The sequence below is a fragment of the Gymnogyps californianus genome, chromosome 14 (genome assembly GCF_018139145.2).
Source record: "Gymnogyps californianus isolate 813 chromosome 14, ASM1813914v2, whole genome shotgun sequence".
NCBI classification, from domain to species: Eukaryota; Metazoa; Chordata; class Aves; order Accipitriformes; family Cathartidae; genus Gymnogyps; species Gymnogyps californianus.
In genome coordinates this window covers 60047-81371 of record NC_059484.1, presented here as the reverse complement: position 1 = coordinate 81371, position 21325 = coordinate 60047, and the positions used below count along the sequence as shown (strand labels likewise).

General features: G+C 41.1%; 1 protein-coding gene across 2 annotated transcripts in view; it reads left to right on the top strand.

Moving 5' to 3' along the window:
• Window positions 1-21325, top strand: part of ANKHD1 (ankyrin repeat and KH domain containing 1) — a 116076-nt gene that overhangs the window by 86350 nt on the left and 8401 nt on the right. Inside the window, exons 17-32 of one of the 2 annotated variants that reach the window (XM_050905536.1) lie at window positions 1232-1377; window positions 1529-1640; window positions 2455-2600; window positions 4025-4167; window positions 4964-5177; window positions 6404-6579; window positions 7262-7424; window positions 8608-8703; window positions 9008-9124; window positions 10210-10384; window positions 10742-11195; window positions 11639-11716; window positions 13890-14036; window positions 15519-15629; window positions 17199-17348; window positions 17656-19271. In XM_050905536.1, the coding sequence (XP_050761493.1) occupies window positions 1232-1377; window positions 1529-1640; window positions 2455-2600; window positions 4025-4167; window positions 4964-5177; window positions 6404-6579; window positions 7262-7424; window positions 8608-8703; window positions 9008-9124; window positions 10210-10384; window positions 10742-11195; window positions 11639-11716; window positions 13890-14036; window positions 15519-15629; window positions 17199-17348; window positions 17656-19271 (4044 nt within the window). The remainder of the gene's footprint in view (window positions 1-1231; window positions 1378-1528; window positions 1641-2454; window positions 2601-4024; window positions 4168-4963; window positions 5178-6403; window positions 6580-7261; window positions 7425-8607; window positions 8704-9007; window positions 9125-10209; window positions 10385-10741; window positions 11196-11638; window positions 11717-13889; window positions 14037-15518; window positions 15630-17198; window positions 17349-17655; window positions 19272-21325) is intronic. The other variant, XM_050905537.1, reaches the window with a different exon arrangement.

The window sequence follows — 21325 nt, the reverse complement described above, 5'->3', positions numbered from 1 at the left end:
TGGAATTGGGAAGGTTGAGCTGGGAAAGGTTTGCAAAAATTTCTCTTAAGTCGTACCCAGGTTTGACTTCATCCTTCATCTTCCCTTATTTCTTGAAACACTTGGACAAAAGCAAAATGCTGCTGCTTATTTCTTACCTGCAGTTCTTCCATCAGTTGCTTGTTCGAATACTACAAAATACTGTGTGTTTTGGAATAATTAAAGCTAACCAGGTATTCCATCTAATGAGGCTGCACAGTATAGAAATTTGGCAATCCAGCAGTGACAATACTTGCCAAATCCAGCTGCTATGTTATCATGGCTTACTGTAGTTAAAGTGCACTCATAGCTAGTGGATAGGTTTGTTAGACCTTCCTGCTAAGTAATCCCAGCTGAGCCTTAGATTCGTTTGGGCTCCCCTCAGACTCTCATTTGGTTACAAAGGCAGGCAGAGGTCTTGGTCCTGTGGTATATATGTGCAGGGATATTTCTCTGCTTGTTCTGGTAAAACTACTTGAGTAAAATCGGACTGTTATCAATTTTTTTTTTTTAAATTGTTAGTTTTTTTAGAAAAGATAAAGTTGCATTCCTTGTGTCCCTGAGCTGCACTAGATCTTAAGGATGAAATCTTTTACAGGCTGTGGATCAATCAGAATAAATTTTAGGGAGCACAGACAGTTTTCAGTTTTCTTATTTTTGTTGACTGCCCCCTCCTGTCTGCTTCTCTTCCACCCTTCCTGGGTTGTTTTAACTCTGAGACACCATTAATGGTGTAAGTTGCTTTCAGTCATCTTGCTTTGACAACCTTTTCTGGAGACTAGGTGTGCACTAACCTTTATGTGAAAAACTTTTGAATTCCAGAATGAGACTGTATTTCTGAACATAGGTTTGTGTTTTAGTGATAAATCATTTGCCTGCTTAGACTGAGCATATGATTGAACTCTAACAGTGAAGGTTACAATTTGAAAAGGATAACTAATAATCTTCATAATTCATACTTGTAATGCATACAGACTAATTCATAAAATTATTTTCTGACTTTAACACAGTTTGGAGACGATGCTTACACTGTTTAACTGCTGGAAAGCTTCTTTGCGCAAGACACCAACTCATTTGTTTTTAGGAACACTTAATTTGTTTCCCCCCATTACTGTTTTGATACTAGACCGTTGCAGTTTTACGGGACTAAATATTTTTCATATAAAATGTGGCATTCCTAAGAGTGGATTAATAACACGGTGTTACTTTTCAGCTGTGAATAGCAGAGTGCCCAGTGGCTCCACCAGCTCCTCGCATGCTACCGAATCCCCTACACCTGAGCCTTGTTCACAGGCATCGAGCAATGTGCCCTCGCAGTCGGTGCTCCCTATGTATCCTTCAGTTGACATCGATGCACATGTGAGTAATTGCAATTGGTTTTGAGTGGATTTGCTTTCTGATAAGTTCTGAAAGGGAAAATTTAATGTAGTACTGTCTTAAAAATGTTAAAGTTCTCTTAAAGTATTTTCAGTTTCTGAATATCTGCTTCTTTTTCTTCCCAACCGTGAAGACTGAAAGTAATCATGACACCGCTCTGACCCTTGCATGTGCGGGAGGTCATGAAGAACTTGTATCTGTACTGATAGCACGTGGTGCCAATATTGAACACAGAGACAAGAAGGGTAAGCTAAAACAGTAAAACAGTTTGACCATGAACTACAACTTGAAACAGGGCATTTCAAATTGAGATTCGGGATTCTTTGCTTCAGAAAATTACCAAAGCTTGCAAAAATGTAGAATTGCATTCTTGCACTTCATGTAGAAAAATTGGCCATATAAAGCCAGTGACATTGCATGCCTTTCTGTCTGTATTTTTGAAAGGAAGTGCATCTGAGTGGTATCTTAAGCAGATTTGCAAAACGTCCTTATGATTCACCCTCTACAAAAGACCTCAGCATACTAGATCAGAGTGGCTAATGGGGGTAAATATCAAATCTTGGCTGACAAAGCTAAGGGGGAGTAGTTGTCAGGTTGTGTATCATATTGTTCCAAATAAGAGTTCAGCAAAATCTCAAATCTTTTAGAGCTGAGAGAACAAAACCACCATGCCACTCTCCTTGGAACTCACATTGACCACTGGAAATAAGCAACATGCACAGTGCAGATGTGTTTGCTTGTTGGAGCTTTATTAAATAGGAATTCTCTAAAGAGATGAGTTGGTTGGAACTTAATGCAAACTGATCAGTGCAAGTACTGTTTAGATTTCTTTTGAAGAGCCTTTAATTATATTTGGATGGAATCAGAGCCTGGATGTGTCAGGGTCAGAAGAGGGCTGGGAAAGGGTCTGAGATTGTGGCGTATACCAGGAAACCCCCAGTCTGAGGAACACATGTCTGATCAATAGAAGTCATTGTGAATTAACCCTTTTGTGCATTTCTGCTCCTTAATACTTTTGAGATTCTCAAGGTTGCTTTTAACATGTTCTCTTGTTACTAGGTTTTACGCCTTTGATTCTGGCTGCAACTGCTGGACATGTTGGTGTAGTGGAAATTCTTCTAGACAAAGGTGGGGATATAGAAGCACAGTCTGAGCGCACAAAGGATACTCCGCTTTCGTTGGCATGCTCTGGTGGACGCCAAGAGGTACAGATGTGTTTGTCCTCAATGGGTTTGAATTGTTTCTTGTAGATAGTTTTTTGTACAGTGTTTTTTGTTGATGGTATAATAAATCATCCTTTTTCTGGAAGGTTTTTAACCTGTAGAAGTGTAGCTAATTTAAGTCTTTTTCTTCTTCCAAGAGGAAAGGGAATTTATTCTTTTCTCCCTTGGCTATCCCAGTTTTGTTAGCTAATGGTTGTTATAACTTGTAGTCATTCTTCTGTCGATGTATCCTTGCAAGATAAGTACTTTTGTGAGGGAGGTAGAGATATTTAATGAATAACTTTATTCACGGAACACTTCCCTTATGCATCTTCCCTGCTCTCAAAACTAAAACAGCCAGTGCAGGCACACAACGACAGAAACTGGAATTTTGTGTTGGCAGTACGTGGTTTTAGTGGTAATGTGCAGGGCTGATAAGTGCAGATGTAATGCAGGGCACATTATACTAGTCTTTCAAGGATGTTTCAGTTTTTCTCTCAGCTTTTTTTTTTTTTTTCCTTGGTTCAAATAAGATTTGTTAAATCCTTCCTACTTTAGTCATGGGCATACTAGCTTAGAAGATGGCATGGAGATGGCAAAGGGCTCTGTGCCAGATACAGGAGTGGTAAGTTTTGGAACTTTTAAAGATTAAAACAGTTGGCCAAAATTGGAAAGTTTCCACTTTGACTTTTCAATTGCAGATCTTTAACAGTAAAAGTGCTGCTCACAAATAAAAGGAGAGATCAGTGTGGCCTGTGATAGCATTACTTATTGAACTACTTAAGTCTTTTGTTCTTCCTCTTTATTTTTTTTTTTCCTTATGCCAGAATCTGCCTCTTACGTTTCTGGCTTAGCAACTTGTGAGGCAACCTTTTTTCTGGCTTAGTTGAAAATCACCTAGCCTATATTAGTAGTAAAATGAGGCCCACTAAAGTGCAGTATGTCACCAGAAATGTTTTAATTTTTCCTCCTTTTATTTCTTTTAAGCAGCTTCTGATAAAAGCTTCCTCAAGCTTCCATTAACATCAGTCAGTCTGATTTTTACCATGTGTTTTGTTGGAAAGACGGTGTAATACAGATGGTCAAACTTGGCTCAAGTGTCATTTGAATTAAAGTTGTGGGAGTTTCTGAAAGAGACACTCAAACAGTGTGTGACATTATGGGAGTAGGATAGATCCCTTGTTTGCAAACTTAAGATTCACAGGAAGAGCTTCACTTTAAAGCCTTGCATTTTTGATTAGGTAAAATAATCTTTCTGGAAGACAAGTGCTGCACTGCTACAGCCCACGCAGATTAGCTGATGTATTCATCAGTTGCTAAGTCTGTACAGTGCGTATGTAAAAGTAAAGCAAAAGAGGAATCCTTTCACTTTCTGGATAATAGTGAAGGCCACAATATGTCTTTTAATATGCATGCTGTCTTTTCAGGTTGTTGATTTGCTGTTGGCCCGGGGAGCAAATAAAGAACATAGGAATGTGTCTGATTATACGCCATTAAGCCTTGCTGCATCTGGTGGCTATGTTAATATCATCAAGATTCTTCTTAATGCTGGGGCAGAAATTAATTCAAGGTAATGTACTGTGTACACCAGTTGAACTGCAGTATAGCACAAACACTCCATTGTTGGCTGCGTACTAAGGCACAGGTTGGAATCTAGTGCTTTCAGACCTCCTTGCAGCCTTTCTACACTGATGTTATCCTTTATGTTCATGTTATCTTAGTGCTCTTAAATTGCCTTTTAACTATCACAAACTTCATCTCCCTTATACCTAAATTTTTAGGGATTATTGTAGTTTGCAAACCTATTCCTTTCCTTTTTCCACCATTCTGGGGTCTAGAAGTCAAACTATTTCCAGTAGAACCAGGGAAAGGAACCAGCCAAAGCACTCAGGGCAGCTCTATGTGTGGGTTTGAAGATGTCTTTTTCAGTAAGAGGAACAAATTTACACAGCTATGTCTCTTAAGCCTCCTCTTTATTCATTTTAAGAAAACTTACATATATTCTATCACTAGAAAAAGTTAAAACTGCAGCTGTGCTAGAAGCATGTTTTTTCTGAATGAATCAGATGCAGCCTTGATTTTTAGTATATTTTAAGGCTTATGTGTGCTTCAGCCATCTGAATGTCTAAAAGCTGAAATGTATTTTCCTTGTTTGTAAATTGCAATTGTCTATTGCACGTAGTTACTCTGATGGTTTCTCCTAATCAATTCAAAAATGCTAGTATTTTAGGTCAGTGTCTATATTTGTATACGTTACGTGTTCCTTTCTGGCTTACAACAAAACATTTTGTTCCTCTTAGTTACACTTATATTTCCCAGAGCATTCCTCTGGTTCTGGGAACTGCAGTTTGTTTCTTTCCCTTTAGGACCGGGAGTAAGCTAGGTATTTCTCCTCTGATGCTGGCTGCTATGAATGGCCATGTACCTGCCGTGAAACTGTTGCTTGATATGGGTTCTGATATTAATGCCCAAATTGAGACCAACCGGAATACAGCCCTCACCCTGGCCTGTTTCCAAGGCCGAGCAGAGGTGGTCAGTCTGCTTTTGGACAGGAAGGCCAATGTCGAGCACAGGGCAAAGGTAAGTGTGTGAATCACCTTTCCTTATGACTTATTTCTAACAGGTGATTTCTCCGAGTCATCAAGTTTCTTCAGATTTTCATGTTACTTTGAGTCTCTCTGGGCTCAGAGGACTCACTAAATCAGAGGACTTACTAAATGTTGTGAAATAAGTTTGGTTTTTAAAAAAAAAAACAAACCAAAAGCATCAATGATGAATTTTTTGCATTAGGGAAAAGCTGACTGGTCCTTCTGAGTTCATAATTAAACTTAGATTGACTCTTGTTCTGTAGTACTGAGAAACTTTTCAGGTTTAAGCTTGACATGATACTCGTTAACAGAACAGATAGATATACATGTTTTTACATATGAGTGAAGTCTAGGCAGGAAGAGAATAGTGTTGCTTATAGTGATTCTCACATAGAACAGATTTCTTGTCTACAACAGAAGTAGTGCAGTCAAACTTTGTAAAGCTTTTACGTTGCTGTAGAACCCGTGGCTTCAGTACTGTGACTTTCTGTGCCTCTGAAATGCTCCACAGGTCCCATCCTTTGGTACTCTGGGACAGCTTTGTGTCTCCTGCCATAAAGCAAGCTTAAAGCTTGTGTAGACAGCCAGACTGATTTCCCCAGCACAAAGGAATTTTTGGTAACTCCTAAGGCTGCTGAAATAATTGCTGTGTCTGTCTACCCCGCCTGCTTCTGGAATGACTGTGGCTGGAGAAAAGGGGATATGGATAAAAGCCAGCTCTCAAATGGTCAGTTGGGCATGTTAGCAGCTGGTATAAGTTTGTTTAACAGTCTAGCCTGGCAACTAAGTTGGGCCCAGATCAGTCTCAGTGCTAAGGGAGGCTAGAGAAAAGCTATAAAGCCAGTTTCTGAGCATTTTCTTAGAAACATGTGTGTCTTTATTTGGATCTGCTCTAACCTCTGTTTTAGAGAGCCTGTTGTAAACTTTGTTTTTGCTGTTGAGACAGGTATCTGGTGGTACTTAGTCAACAGTTTGCCTGGGTTTGTATAAATCAAAGCCCAAGAGTATTTGGTTTTTGGTTTTTTGTTTTGTTTTGTTTGGGTTTTTTTGTTTCGGTTTTTTTTTTTTTTTGAGAAAGAGACTGCTTGAAGTTAGGCTCCTAAACTAAATATAAGCCGCTAAATAAAATATCTGATTTCCCTGTGTAGAAATCATTTATGTCTTATCCAAAGTATATTGTACAAATTTCATACTGTGTAATTCATTCTCTTTGCACAGACTGGTCTCACACCTTTGATGGAAGCAGCTTCAGGAGGATATGCAGAGGTTGGAAGGGTTCTCCTTGATAAAGGAGCAGATGTTAATGCTCCACCTGTGCCTTCCTCAAGAGATACAGCTTTAACAATTGCAGCAGATAAGGGTCACTACAAGTTCTGTGAGCTCCTGATTAATCGGTAAATTATTTCTTCTCATTAGCGGCACATTTGTTCTGTAGCTGTATTCCTCTGTGGCCAGGGTGCCCTTGTTTACATTGCCTCGTGCATCTGAGAGCAAAGGGAATGGGAAGCTTTGGAAGTAGGATGTTGTATCTGTTCCCTACTCTCCAGTGTTATTCCGGAGTAGCCTGCTACTCCAGTGTTAATTAAGCTAAGCAGGCAGCTGGGACCAGAGGTAAGCAAACAGTGTCTGGCTTGGCAGCTCTGTTGGCTGTGTATTAATTCATCAATTCCCACATGAGCGTTTCCCCGCTGTCACTTGGGGGGCAAGCCTGGAAGTAGCTCTTGAGCTCTTCAAGCATAACCCTATGCTCTGCTGAAATCTCAAGGGGCTGCTTTGTCCTGTGGGTAGTCACCACATTAATGATAATTTAAAGGACCCGTGGTTGCTAGTTGCACAGCTGTGGCGCAGTAGGCTACATTAAGTGAGTGTTTGTTTCTGTGAGGGAGGTTTAAATAATCCCTGTGTCACTACGTTGCAACTTAAACGGCAGATTTCAGGGACAGAATTTCTCTAGCCGTTAGATTGCAGTAATTAAAGTTATATATCCAATTGTACTCTGATCTTTCGTGATCTTACTTCCTGACTTCCACGTTTACTCATACGTTGTTTCACTTGATTACACTTGTACTTTTTTAGAGGAGCGCATATTGATGTTCGTAACAAGAAAGGAAACACACCTCTGTGGTTGGCAGCTAATGGTGGTCACTATGATGTGGTTCAGTTGCTTGTGCAAGCAGGAGCAGATGTGGATGCTGCAGATAATCGGAAAATTACACCTCTTATGTCAGCATTTCGCAAGGTAAGAGACCAACTTAATTTTATGTTTCAATGCTAAATGTTTTCAAAATAGAGTTTCTCATTTGGTCTTAAATCTGAATGCTTGGTTTTGGAAGAATCAAATACAATACAGCAAAATTACTATTTTGATAAAATGCCTGCTTTAAAGTAATCATAATCTGTGTACTTCACACAGATCTGATTTGAGAGGTGAAAAACTTTGTTCCATAAACTGTGTTAGCTTTATTATTTCCAGTTATACACTGTCCAAAAACTTTCACTGTTTGACATTTTACTGTCTTGATTGCCATAGTCCCCTCTAAACTTCTGCAGACTATACTGCTTGTTTCAGTCCTGCTTTTGAGATGAACAAAATACCGGTCTGTAATAAGCTGTCCTGATTTCTTTGTGCTTCTCCTGTTCCATTCCTAATTTGTTGTTGAGTGGGACACTTTGTGTAGTGGGCTCTTTTGTCACTGCCTTTTCTTCTTGGCAGGAAGAACATTGCTTTGTGATGGTTTGATCAGTTATGTTGTTGGATGCAAGGAGCATAGCTATAGCAGAGGAATTTATTAACTGTAGCTGTTTTGCTACAAATATCAAGAAAATATCAAATAAGCGTACAGCTTTTTTGTCAAACAGCAATACTGAGCATGCCACTGCTGTCCCTCCATTGCTTTCAAATAACATCAGAGGCAACAGTTGGATACTTTCTGTGTGGTTGCACACTGTACCCCATCAAGGAGTGGATCCAGCAGCAGACGAATGTGTTTGCCACGATAATATTCAGGTGGCTCAGTTCCCTGATCAGACTTACCTTGTAACTGAATGATCTAAGTTATCTCTGTGGTGTGAGTGGCAAGAGAGTGGGTTGGGGTGACAGGTGGGGTCTAAAGAGGGTCGTTCTGCCTGTTACTAAAAGCATGGACAGCTGCCTCTGCCCTTGGGCCTGGTTTGGTCCATGTATTTTAAAATAGAAAAATACTTGTGGGAGAGCTTGTCTTTGCCACCATGATGTAGAACAGCAGACATGCTGTCAACACTGAGCAAACAGTAACTACCTTTCTTCCCAAACAGCAGCTTACCAGAAGTGTTCTTGCTTGTTTTTAGTCTTTTGCATTGGACTAAGAGATATCAAACTTGTATTTTGATAACGAATGTTGATAATTGTATACAAGAGATTAGAATTTTCTTTGCTATTCTAGGGCCATGTGAAAGTAGTTCAGTTCCTGGTGAAAGAAGTTAACCAGTTTCCTTCGGACATTGAATGCATGCGATACATAGCGACAATAACTGACAAGGTGAGTTTAACTTCAGCAAAGTTAATATACTTATGCCCCTTATTTTCAGCGAAAATATACTTGAGAAATTCTTAAGTATTCAAAAACTGAATGTACATGTTTGCTCATTACGTTTGATTTGGAGGTTTGTGCATGTCTCTCTTTTAATACAGAACTTAAAAAAACCCCAGTGTTTAGAGTCCTATTCTGTTGAAATAGTTTGTATGTTTATGAATATAGGGAAGCTAATCTCATGTTTGTAGAGCAAGCCTCACTCCTCAATTTTAGTTTATTATGGAGGTAGTAAGACAAGTTTGCATTCCAGGACCTGTTGAAAAAGTGTCACCAGTGTGTGGAGACGATTGTGAAAGCTAAAGACCAGCAGGCTGCAGAAGCAAATAAGAATGCAACTATATTGCTGAAGGAGCTAGACCTGGAAAAAGTGAGTAGAGAATTGCTGTTGTGTAGCATAATGGTTTGAACTATGTATTAATCTATAGGCTGTATTTCCTGTTGGTGCTTCTTGGGGCAGTAGTTCTTCATGCTGTGACTGTATGTGCTTTCCTTCCTCTGATATACAAAAAGTGAAGCATATACTGAGGGTGGCAAATTAGAACTGACTTCTGCTTCAGCCACTCTGTTGTCCTTTTTAGGAAAGCTTGGACTTGGCAATAGTTACCTTAGGTAGTAGCTCTCTTGCATTACTTCAGCGCAGATGACATGCAAATAAGGGAGGTCTTCAGTCTTGGTGGTGTGATACATGGTATGTTATATATTGTGTAAGATGTAGTCCATAAGCATTTTATGGACTTCTACTCAGTGTTACAAAGGAGAGCCTACAAGCTGCCTGATGAGCTATATGGAGTTGAGCAGACAGTGGGGAAAATCAGCTTCTTCCTCACTGAGAACACTGTGAAGTGTCCCAGAGTAATGCAGACGCTTCTTAAGAACTCTTCAGTGGGCTCTCTTAATGGAGGCTCTTACAATTTTTGACGAAAAAGTTCCATACTAGTTCATTAAATTTTCCAGGTTGCTGACATGTTAAACACCTATCAGTTGCTGTGCAAAGCTACAGTATAGCATAGTTGACTTGACTGATTCCATGTATTAAAAAAAGTGGTTAAAATGATAGCAGTTTTTTTCTCTAAAATACTCTGGGAGATCTTTTTGAGTCAAAGATGTGAACATTGCTGCAACAATATTAATGAGGTTATTAAATGTTTTTTGAGGAAGGACTGAGATGATGAGAGATTTTGCTGGTTTTCCAGTAAAATTATATTTTTATAATACCTCTGTTTTGGTTGTTATTTTGTTGTCATTCCTTAGAAGTTTTGGGACCAGCTAGTCCTGTTATTCCGTAAGGTCTTCCCAGTTTCTGCAGAATGATTCAGTATGTGACAAAGTCATTCTAGTTCATCATGCTCTCTCCTTTCTCCCTCCCCCCAGATTTCTAGGGAAGATCTGAATTATAAGTATAACTTAGTCTGTGTGAAAATGTTTAAATATGGATCCTTTTCTCCTACATAGTCAAGAGAGGAGAGCAGAAAACAAGCTCTTGCAGCTAAAAGGGAGAAAAGAAAGGAAAAGAGAAAGAAGAAGAAAGAGGAACAAAAAAGAAAACAAGAAGAAGATGAAGAAAACAAGCCTAAAGAGACTCTGGAACTGCAAGAAGATGATGATGAAGAAGAAAATGATGATGAAGGTAAAGAACAAGTGTTTCTATGAACAAGGTAGTTGTGGGGGTGCCTTTTTTTAACCATCTAGGTAAGGGAATCTGTTTGAAAGCTGGCTTCTGTGGTACTGTGACATCGTTGCATAGCTTCTACCCTGGTTCTTCCCCTCCTACAGTCAGAGTTCCTGGCAAAACTCCTTTGTTCACTTCCCCGCCCCCCCCCTTGTTCCCAAAAGTCTTTCACTCTTGGAGGATTTACAGCTGAATGCCGTGCAAATAGTCTGACAGCTCAGCAAGGAGCATAACTTCAGCTGTAGTGTCTTCAGTCAGGGCACTGATTTCTATATTTTGTGGGTTTTGATTGTGTATCAACTGTTTTTCTTTCAGTGGAGCAAGAAGTTCCTATAGAGCCTCCTAGTGCAACTACTACAACTACAATTGGAATTTCTGCGACTTCAACTACTTTCACAAATGCTTTTGGGAAGAAGAGAGCTAATGTGGTGACTACCCCCAGCACAAATAGAAAAAATAAGAAAAATAAAACAAAAGAGACTCCTCAGAATATGCAGATAATTTTGCCAGATCAGCATATATCTCTAGCACAGCAAAAAGCAGATAAAAATAAAATAAATGGAGAGCCAAGAGGTGGTGGTGCAAGTGGGAATAGTGATTCAGATAACTTGGATAGCACAGATTGCAACAGCGAAAGTAGCAGTGGAGGTAAAAGCCAAGAGTTGAACTTCACAATGGATACAAATTCCTCTGAGCGGCGCTATGCCTCATTGCTTATCCCCTCTCAGGAAGAAAAAACAAGCACCTCGGCTTCAAAAACACCAACGAGGTGAGACTGCTGTATTGCTTCCCTATTGTTTCACAGGGTTTTACCTATGCCAATGTAAATTTTGTGTAGCTTAAGCTTCACACCAGCTGGTACATTCCCAAAGTCTTGAGAGACTGAGTTTGCCTTATTTGCGTAGCTATTAAATAATACTGTCAAGTTTGTTGAATGCCACCTCTTTAAAATGGTAAAGATAAGATTTTTTGGCATTGCTGGCTAGTTTTTAATACTACTTTAGCAAAACAGCCAGTTTTCTCTGTGCTATTTAAGCATCCATGTTGCATTGTCGACTTTATTAGAATAGATTTTAAAGTGAATATGCTGGGAATTTAAAAAGGAAGTGCCAGCTTTACTTATAATCTATTTACAGAAGTGGTTTCACTACCTTCTGATTGTTTTATGGTTTCATCATTAACTTATTTGAATTGCAATCTCTTTGTTTTAAGGAGGGAAGAAGTTGATGACTCTGAGCATTTCACCTGCCAGGTTGATGGCCAGTTTGATTTAACCTTGTCGAGCCAGAGGTGAGAGTCAAAAGAACTCGGTGAATGTACAGGGGCCATATGAACGGTTTGGAAGATGCATTCAGTTGCCAGGGAATGAGCTAATAACTTTTATAACACCAGTCTCTGAATAGGTCATTGGTCTGAATCAAAAACCTTAGATCCCATCTGAACCTGTAGTCTTTGTTTATTTTTACATATAAGTAGTATGAGTCTGATCCTCCATAGTTTTCTTTTTTCTTTTCTTTTCCTGCATTAAGGGAGGGGAGAGGATACGGGGGTTGATCTACAGGGCACCTGGCTGACTGAGAACCCAGCTTCAATAAGAACGCAAACATTATGGGATCAAAAGGGCAGCAAGTGAGAGGGATGTTGCCAGACTGATTGTGGTGCTTGTCTGGGAGTGGGAAGAGAGTGGGATTTTCTTTTTTTCCCCAGATTAAAGTTAGGTGCAGAATGAGTATATTTGTCAGCGCTTATGGTTGGTGTGTGTGTGTTTTGGATTACCCTTAGGAATGTTAGAAATTGGATTTTGTCTGTGTTCTGTTTTATGAACATAAGTTGTTTCTGCCTTTGACCTTTCGTCCAAGGTCTCCTACAAAAGCCTTGGAATCCTATGCAGTTCACTACAGCAGGACTAACTAAATGCATACTTCTAACTCCTTGTTAGAAGCAGTGCTTCTGGTAGATAAAGTACACCTAAGAAACAAGACAGTATATAAATATCAAAACAGGGCTAGTATATTTTATTAACTTCTGCAGGTGCTCTTTGGCTCTTGCACTAGGCAGACTTTGTCTGAAAATCATTTCTAAATTTGCTCTTCCTGAGTTCCTCTTCTCTTTAGTCATAGATATGCCGATGACAAAGCTCCTGTGATTGGAACTTAAACTCAGACTTCATAACAATGCTTTTCTGAAAACATACCTAGACATTTTCAGACAAAGCAGAAAAAAGCTTGTAAAGTCTACTCTGGAATCCATATTCCACAATGGACTTGTTCTTTTCTTAAATATGCATTTGCTTGTTCTCTTTGCCTCAATCTTACAGTTATCTGAGGACAAGTAAAGTTCTCCATAGAACTTTCAAATGCCTTGGGCAGGTGTATTATCAGAGAGCTAGAACTTACTAAGGTAAAGAGAGAAAATGCTGCCATTTTAAAAGGCTTATTGTCTACACGTTGCTTTTCATATAATCAGTACTCTTGGGTTACTTAAATGTGGATAGATCACTGAAGTTTATATCAAGTGTAGTATAAACAAACAGTTTGCCTGCAAGAAGACACAATGACCATGAAATGCTGTAAAGAATGGGGAATAAAATGGATGAATAAAAACTTCCATGTAGTAAAGAGGAGGAGTGATGCTTAGCAGGATAGCTGAAGCATGAGCTTCTCTCTAAATTTTCGAGCTATCCCATATATTTGCTGGGTCAAATCACATAAGGCTAGTTTTTCTGACTGGTGAAGATTGCTGCCTATGTTTCAGTGCTGCAGATGAAGTCGTGAGCTCCCAGTGCTGCTTTTTTTCACCTCCACATAGATCAGTTAGCCTAACAAGAGATTGCCTGTTCTCTCTCTCTTTCTCTTTTTCTCTCTCACCCAAACTTTGTGGTGTTTGTATCACTAGACTATTGCTACAGCTGTATTAGTACAGGTAATGATATTTGGGCACCTGCCTCCAAATTAATGTCACTGGGACTTAAATACATAAATAGGCTCAAATATCTGTGCCTCAGTTACCTCATACCCATAAAATGGGGGGTGAGGGGTAGAAGCACTTTCCAGGGTATCTGTAACAATAGGAGCTGAAAACCTGACATTTTCAAGTACTTAGTAAGAATGAGACATTATTACCAAAGTACCTTTTCTTAAAAAGCTATTCAAAAAGAACACAGTATAGACACGTAATCAGGATGTGCCTTAGGTGGCTGTGTACCGCCTATTATAAACTTTTAATCTGATGTCCTTAGTGCTTCTGGTATTACTTCATTCAGTTTAGCACTCCACTTTTTGGAGGAAGGGTATAGGCTGTGGACTAAAAGGTAAAAAACTACCTATGAAGTCATCTAACAGTTGTTCCAGGTAGAAAATAAGAATGAAAACAGTTCATGCTAGTAGTTCTAAGCTGCAGAAATGTATACTCTAATGCTGTCATTTTATTCTGTAATTTGTAATCGGTACATTTCTGTTCCCAGACTTGACGGTGAAGGTCATTCAAATTCTTTGTCAGCTACTTATAAGCCTGTTTCCTTGCCTCTGACCTCTCCAAATGTAAAGCTGAATCTGACTAGTCCAAAAAGAGGCCAGAAAAGAGAGGAAGGCTGGAAAGAAGTGGTTAGAAGGTAAGGACTTTAATTCTATGTTTAAAAACTCTGTGAGCTTTTTAGCTTGTAAATTATTCTCAAATATAGAATGTTCAGCAAGCTTATTTAATTATATAATTAATTTATAAAAAAATCTACCCCCCTTGCTCTTGCAGTGCTGTGAAAACAAATTGCAGTTCTAATTTGTAGTAACTCCTCACTAACTTAATGTCAATGTGACATGAACATTTTATTTGGCACAAAGGTTTTCTTTACCTGTGACTTCAGTGGAGCAAAGAACGTGGGGATAAGATAAAAAGGGGGAGGGAGCAGATGGCAGGGAAAAGCCCCTGCAGCAGATGATTGCTTGCACGTGAAGCAGGATGGATATTAGTAGAGTAGAGGAGAGGTGAATGATCTCTTCAAGGCTAAAATTCATTGTGCTTTGGGTGGTGGCCTCGACTGCTAATTCCATGGAAAATTTTGTCACCTTAAAGTGAATGCTAGAGGTGTAATTAGATTTAAAGATTTTCTGTAAAGCAAACTTTCCCTTTGAAAATGTACTGTTTTTTATTATATGGCCATTAACACCCCATATCTTTTCTGTAACCATTACGATGTCTACTACTTGTAACTAGAAATGATCATCTGGCTTTCCTTTTTTTGTTCTCTTTATCAAAAAGGAATACAGCATGAACATACAAGTGTCAAATGCTTTGAGTGCACTTACGATGCCCTCCTGCTTTTGTGTTCTGCGATGGTAGTGACCAAATATGCTCATTTTAGAGAATTTTAGGCTATGTGCAAAGAACGTAATTGTACGGAGGATTTAATGCATTCAGATTAGTGGAAGCCACAGACTGTTCTTAATAATGGCTAAAAAGGCAGTTTAATCTGAAAATTTAAGCGTTTGGACCCTTAGAGAGTTGGTTTGGTCTCTGCCTTCTGTCGTGTTCGCAAATGGGGTTCTCCACTGTGACATGGCCTTGCTAAATGTATGGTTGCAGACTGCCCACCACTTGGTGAGTCATGCAGGCATGAAACCATTAAACAGGCAGCTGACTTTTCCAGGGCTGCACACAGACCCTGCCATTGACCCTGGAGCTGCTCCATCTCTCCTCCTGGGTCTCTTGAGCCTCATAGGCTCAACTCTCAGCTGCTTGGTTGGATATTGTCTGCTCTTCTGCTGGAGATGGTAGGGTTCTAGAGATGGCATCCAAAACCCGACCTTTCCTCATCCCTGAGGAATCAGGCCTTGTGTCATAAAGAACGCATCCGTAAAGTGTTCTGCACTGGTGTTTGCTATGCCCTGACCGGTCGAAGCATGTATCCTGCCAAAGAGCTTTTTGGTGACTTTAGATGCGTATGCAAAATGCCCAGGAGCTGCATGCCTTCCTCTCCTAAAGTCTCTCCTGGTCTCAACAAGAATTCTTCTCCCCTCTCCCCATGAGTAACCCCCTGGCTAGAAGGGATGTCTATCAAAGAAGTAACCAATGAAAACATCCCTTCTGCCCTTGACAGGCAAGTAGGCAGAGTTTTGAAAGACCCTCCCCCTAGCAACACTCTGCAGCCAACACCAATTGAGCAATTTCAGCTGCAGAGAGGAGGGCGCTGCTGTTCAGGAGCAAAAAGGTACTGTTTTGGGCACTTCTCAAGGTAAAAACCATCGAGCATGGCGGGTAGGGAGGGGAACGGCAGTGGGTGATGGGTGGGTGGGGGCCTGAGCACTGGGGTGAGCTCTCCTGGAGGAGGAATGTCTCCATGGGTGGTGGCATGGGGTTCCTAGTGGGCTGAGGTGGAAGCAGACCAAGGTACGGTTAGGAGCCTTGTGAGTAATGTGGATGTATCTTGAAAGTTAGGTGACGATGGAAGCTCTGGTTTGGGGAGGGAGTGACTGGGATGTCTCGCTTGAGGAGCCTTGGGGTGGAGGGAGGAAGAAACCCCAAAGCATGAAACAGCCTTGGGCGGAGAGCTGGGTGCATGCTCTGAGGACCTGGTTTCTGGGGATGGAGAGAGTTGTAGCATGCTCTCCTGGCAGGAGGGGGGGAAAGAAAAAACACCTTGGCAAGATGAGGTGATGCTTTAGAACATTTCCATGTATTTAGATGTGTTTAAAATATAATGGGTTTCCTTTAAGTCCTGTTAAGTGAGAAACAATTTCCTGAGGATCAAGTTACTTAAAAGTTTCCAAGACTGGAATAGCTAGGTGAAGCTGGCAGCCTTTTCAGGGGGTGGTGGTGATCTGTAGAGCGTTCAGAGGCGCCTGCACTGTGATCACAGTGGTTTCTGAAACCCCTTTGAATCCTCTCTTAATTGTTCAGTGTTGAACTATTGCACATCACTGGCAAGCTTGAAAGCAGTGTATGGGCTTGATAGGCCCAACCCTTAAAGTCTGGGGACAGTGGTGGCCCAGAGAGACCTTGACTGGGGTCTGGATGCAAGCATAGCTCGTGTTCAAAGACTTCCCAGTACCGTATGCCTGCACTGACCCACCAATACCATGTGAAGTAGAAAAATCCTAAATCGACTTATTTTGCTGAACACATGGGTTAGTGTTGTGGCCTGACAGTGAGCCTGCTTCTGAAAATCTGTGCTGCCTTCACAGTGGCTTCCAGCAGCTCCTTAAATCACAGAACTGCACAATTTAACCATGTGCCATCCACCATTGTGTAGTGTCACCAATAAACTTTCAGATCTTGAGATCTGAGAGAGGTGGATACTGAAAAGGTTGTGAATGCAAGTGGTATTACAGAGCTGATCACTGGGGAAAACCACCTTCTCATTGCTGTAAACCCTTGCTATAAATGATCAAAGTAGCTAAGCCATGGGCTTTTATATTTGAAGCAGCACTATTTATGTAAATTTAAGTTGATAAGCTAAGGATTTGTCTCACTTTGAAGGTGCACAAGATAAGATAAAATCCAAAACTGTTTCTGAAGCACTGTGAGGCACATACACCTGTGTTACAACGGTGGTGGAATAAATGCTGCTGGAGAATCCTCATCGGGTACTGAGGATGATGAGTAATTTGAGTGGGGGGGATTTTAGAGAGGCTCTAAAGGGTGAAAAAAATATCAGCAGAAAACCACTTGGTGCCCTGAAACTTAAGAATATTGCTTCAGCCACCGTCAGCAGCAAGGGATTTTTGTATGTCTTTAAAGTTTGAATACATTTCACAGATTTGTGATCTTTCTGATATAGGTCAAAGAAATTATCTGTCCCAGCTTCTGTCGTATCTAGAATAATGGGAAGAGGTGGGTGCAACATCACAGCAATTCAAGATGTCACTGGTGCCCATATTGATGTTGATAAGCAAAAAGATAAGAATGGAGAGAGGATGATCACTATAAGGTACAGTATCTAGAAATTAAAGTCTTGAGTTAGTCCACAGTGTCATTTATTAAGAAGTTTGTTTGCTTTTTAAGATAGGACATATTTAGCTTCTTGGTACTAGAATAGAACATATATTACTGCTGCCAAGATATGCTGAAGGTCTACTTCTTCAAAGATAATCCTTAAGATATGCAAAAGTCAAGAAATAAATTATTGGAGTAAACACGCAGTAGACTTGCAGATCAGTATAAAATTGAGGCTACGGAATGTTGCACAAAGTGAGGTTTCTTTTTGCAAAAGATAAATATGTTTGTATTTAATCTAGGGGTGGTACAGAGTCAACACGATACGCAGTGCAACTCATCAATGCGCTTATTCAAGATCCTGCGAAGGAACTGGAAGACTTGATTCCTAAAACTCACATAAGAACACCTGCTTCGAGTACCAAATCAATCCATGCAAACTTTTCATCTGGAGTCAGCACTGCGACTGCTTCAAACAAGAACTCCTTTCCTCTCGGAGCACCACCCCTAGTCACATCGCAGTCATCAACACTATCTACTTTCCAGCCTACTAACAAATTAAACAAGAATGTCCCAGCAAATGTGCGCTCATCTTTTCCAGTGTCTCTTCCTCTAGCTTATTCTCACCCTCATTTTGCCTTGCTGGCTGCCCAAACTATGCAACAGATCCGGCACCCTCGCTTACCTATGGCCCAATTTGGAGGAACTTTTTCACCTTCACCGAACACTTGGGGACCATTCCCAGTGAGACCAGTTAACCCTGGCAGCACAAACAGCTCTCCAAAGCATAATAGTTCGAGTCGTGTAGGTAGTCAGAATGGAAATATTTTACAGACGGAGTCTCCTGGATTAGCTACTTCTAGTTGTCCCATTACTGTCTCTTCTGTAGCTGCTTCCACCCAACCGCTGTGTGTAACCAGTAATCGGACTCCCTCTTCGGTCAGAAAGCAGTTGTTTGCCTGTGTTCCCAAGACGAGTGCTGCAGCAACAGCAATCTCAACTGTGACGAGCACCTGTAGCACTCTGCCTTCGGCTTCCTCTGCCCCCCCAAACAACGGGCAAGTGCCCACAGCATTTCTGCCGTCTAATGCTCCACAAACGCAGCATTCTGCACTTAAAGCGGACTCTTTCTCGGCTGTCTCGGCACCCAAAGAGAAGGTGTCAACGCCAGACCAGCCCGCTGCAAATGCATGCGCGCCATCTTCGGTTGCAAGTAGTTGCAGTATGTCAGCTAGCAGCAACTCAGGAGTCACCGAAACTCGCCCGTCGAGCAGCCCTGCACCGCTAAATAATGTCCAAGATGAAATACTGCCAACCAGCATGTCAGAGATCAATCCTTCCATGTCAATGCCTTTTTCATCCAGCTCAGAAACTGCTCCTTTAAGCTTAGCGTCACCCAGGTCAGTTGTTGCAGATAATCAGGACAACAGTAACTTACCTCAAGTAGCTGTACCAGCACCTCGAGTTACTCACAGGATGCAGTCCAGAGGTTCTTTCTATTCAGTGGTACCAAATGCAAACCTCCATCAAGATCCTCAGTCTATTTTTGTTACGAATCAAGTTCCTTTAACACCTTCTCAAGGTCCACCTGCTGCAGTGCAGCTTTCGTCAGCCATGAACGTTATGAACGGTTCTCAGATGCACATTAACCCAGCAAACAAATCATTGCCTCCTACCTTTGGGCCAGCAACGCTCTTCAATCACTTTAGTAGTCTTTTTGATAGCAACCAGGTGCCAGCTAACCAAGGATGGGGAGACTGTCCACTCTCTACCCGAGCAGCAGCTGACCCATCTTTCACTGTTCAGTCTACCTTTCTGAATAACTCTGTGCTAGGACACGTGGAAAACGTGCATCCTGACAACTCCAAGGCTCCTGGTTTCAGGCCACCTTCCCAACGGGTTTCGACTAGTCCTGTAGGTAAGTCATTAAGATCATGCACTGGACAGAAATCTTTCTCCAACCATTACACTTGGATCATCTCAAACTGATTGAGAAGTAGTTTACAAATGATGATTAGGGAATACTAATATAATGAGGATGGCCTGTTTTTTCCAAGTGCTCTTTAAAATGTTGATGACGATTCTTCCCCCCCCCCCCCCCCCCCCCCCCTTCTTCAGCTGTTCTAGGATGTTGGGAACATTGCAGACATTGCATTGCTTGTCCTCTGTAAGACACAGGAATGCTTCCACCTGTTTGTAGAGTTCAGAGTAGCATTGATTTTAGCTTTTGGGTTGGAATGGAACATAGGGTCGGGTGATACCAAACCTGAAACAGTGGGGCCAGGACTCTTGACAGGTTCCAGCTGCAGGAGTGACTGCATGCAGTTTTTCAATATTTTATCTGAGACTCCAGCTTGACTCAGTGAGGGTAAACTCTCTGTACTTTTTGTCTCTTGCTACGGCTCTGGGATTTTAATAAGCTTACGTTGTGCTTTGGGAAATTGGTGTGCTACTGCATGGTGTGTTTTATTAGGAAGTTACTGTCCTTCTGCTGTTAAGTATAGCAGCTGAAGCTTATCTGCATTTATTTGAAATGGGTTGGGAGCACTCACAGTGAGCTCCCTGCCCTTGCTGTGCTCTGCCTAAAGCGTTATTATCATCTTAGCGTTCAAACTGTGTTGCAGGCAACTGGCTGCACCCATTTGGCTGGAAGGAACCCTGAAGAGATCTAGTCTGTGCCACCCTGTTCTCCCCTTCATTCTTGCCATAATGGCTTTATGGTGCCTTGAAGCTGGGTAGCTGGAGAGCCTTGCTTTAAAGTTGCCTTTACCCCCACAGTGTATGTTAGATATTTGAGCTAACGCTTCAGGACTTGAATGCTGGATTGGGATAAGTCGAGTAGTTTGACTTTCAGACTAAAGGAGAAGGGGGCATTTGGAAGATGTGGTGGTGAGGAAAGATGATTTTCAGCATTCCCATTCCTCTTGGTTGATTTACAAACATGTAGGACTTCTGAAAACCAGAACACTTCTCTCTGACTACCTTTAACCACAAAACTGGGATGTTTGCTATGACTGTGGTTTTCTTAATAGTTTAATTTGGGCTTATAGCTCTGCAAAGCGAGTGAATACCTAGAGCTCTTGTGCCACGCCCAGTCCCAGCCCAGTAAGCAGAACTGGATGTAACTAAGGCTGTGGAAGGTAAAGTAACTGGACCTTGTTCGTCAGATAGGCTGCTAATAAAAGAATTGCCAGACCCTCCTCAGCAGACTCCAGAAACACTTTACGTTGGCTCAGCTTTTTGTCTGCAGTGCTCTAAACTGGGAGTTGGCTGTTGCTGGAATAACCCCTGGGGAAGGAAGCTTATGGCAAACGAGATCTGCTGATTTTTCTGATGATTGCATCCTGCGCATACAAAGATGGCTGACTGGGACTTCCCATAGCAGCAAAACATTTTGCTGTTCCCTTATGCTAAGGTCATCTGTTTGTCATTGGGAAAAATTTCTTAGTCTTTTATGTATCCTTAAATGACTAAGTATTTTAAAGGTAGTCTCAATCTGTTTCTTCCCTGAGTTAGGAAGGTTAGGTAGATACCCAAGGAGAGCTCACATGGTTGACTTTGGGGAGATAAGTGTGAAGTTCTTCTCAACTGAAGCACAAAAATATTTGGACAGAACACATTTTTTCTGAGCTGGAATTTGATTAGGGTATTGCAAAGTGAAGAAAAACTGCAAATAGGTAGATGTGCCGCTAAAATTCTGCCTGGCAGGAGGTGACTGGTTAGTCAGGTCCTTAGTTGATTCATTTAATGTCATTCTACTTAATATTGCTTTTGATCACCTTTGTTTCAGAATCTAAATTGTCTGTCACAGAGGAGGAAGAGGGGGTTAGGGGAGCCTGGGGAGAAGGGAGTGTTTTGAAGGTGTGATAGGAAAGGAGCATGGACAGTAGGCTGAGGACCTCTCTGATGCCTTCCCTTGGAGCGTAAGTGTGGTCCTATGATCTGTCCACCTATCTCATTCACTGGCTCTTC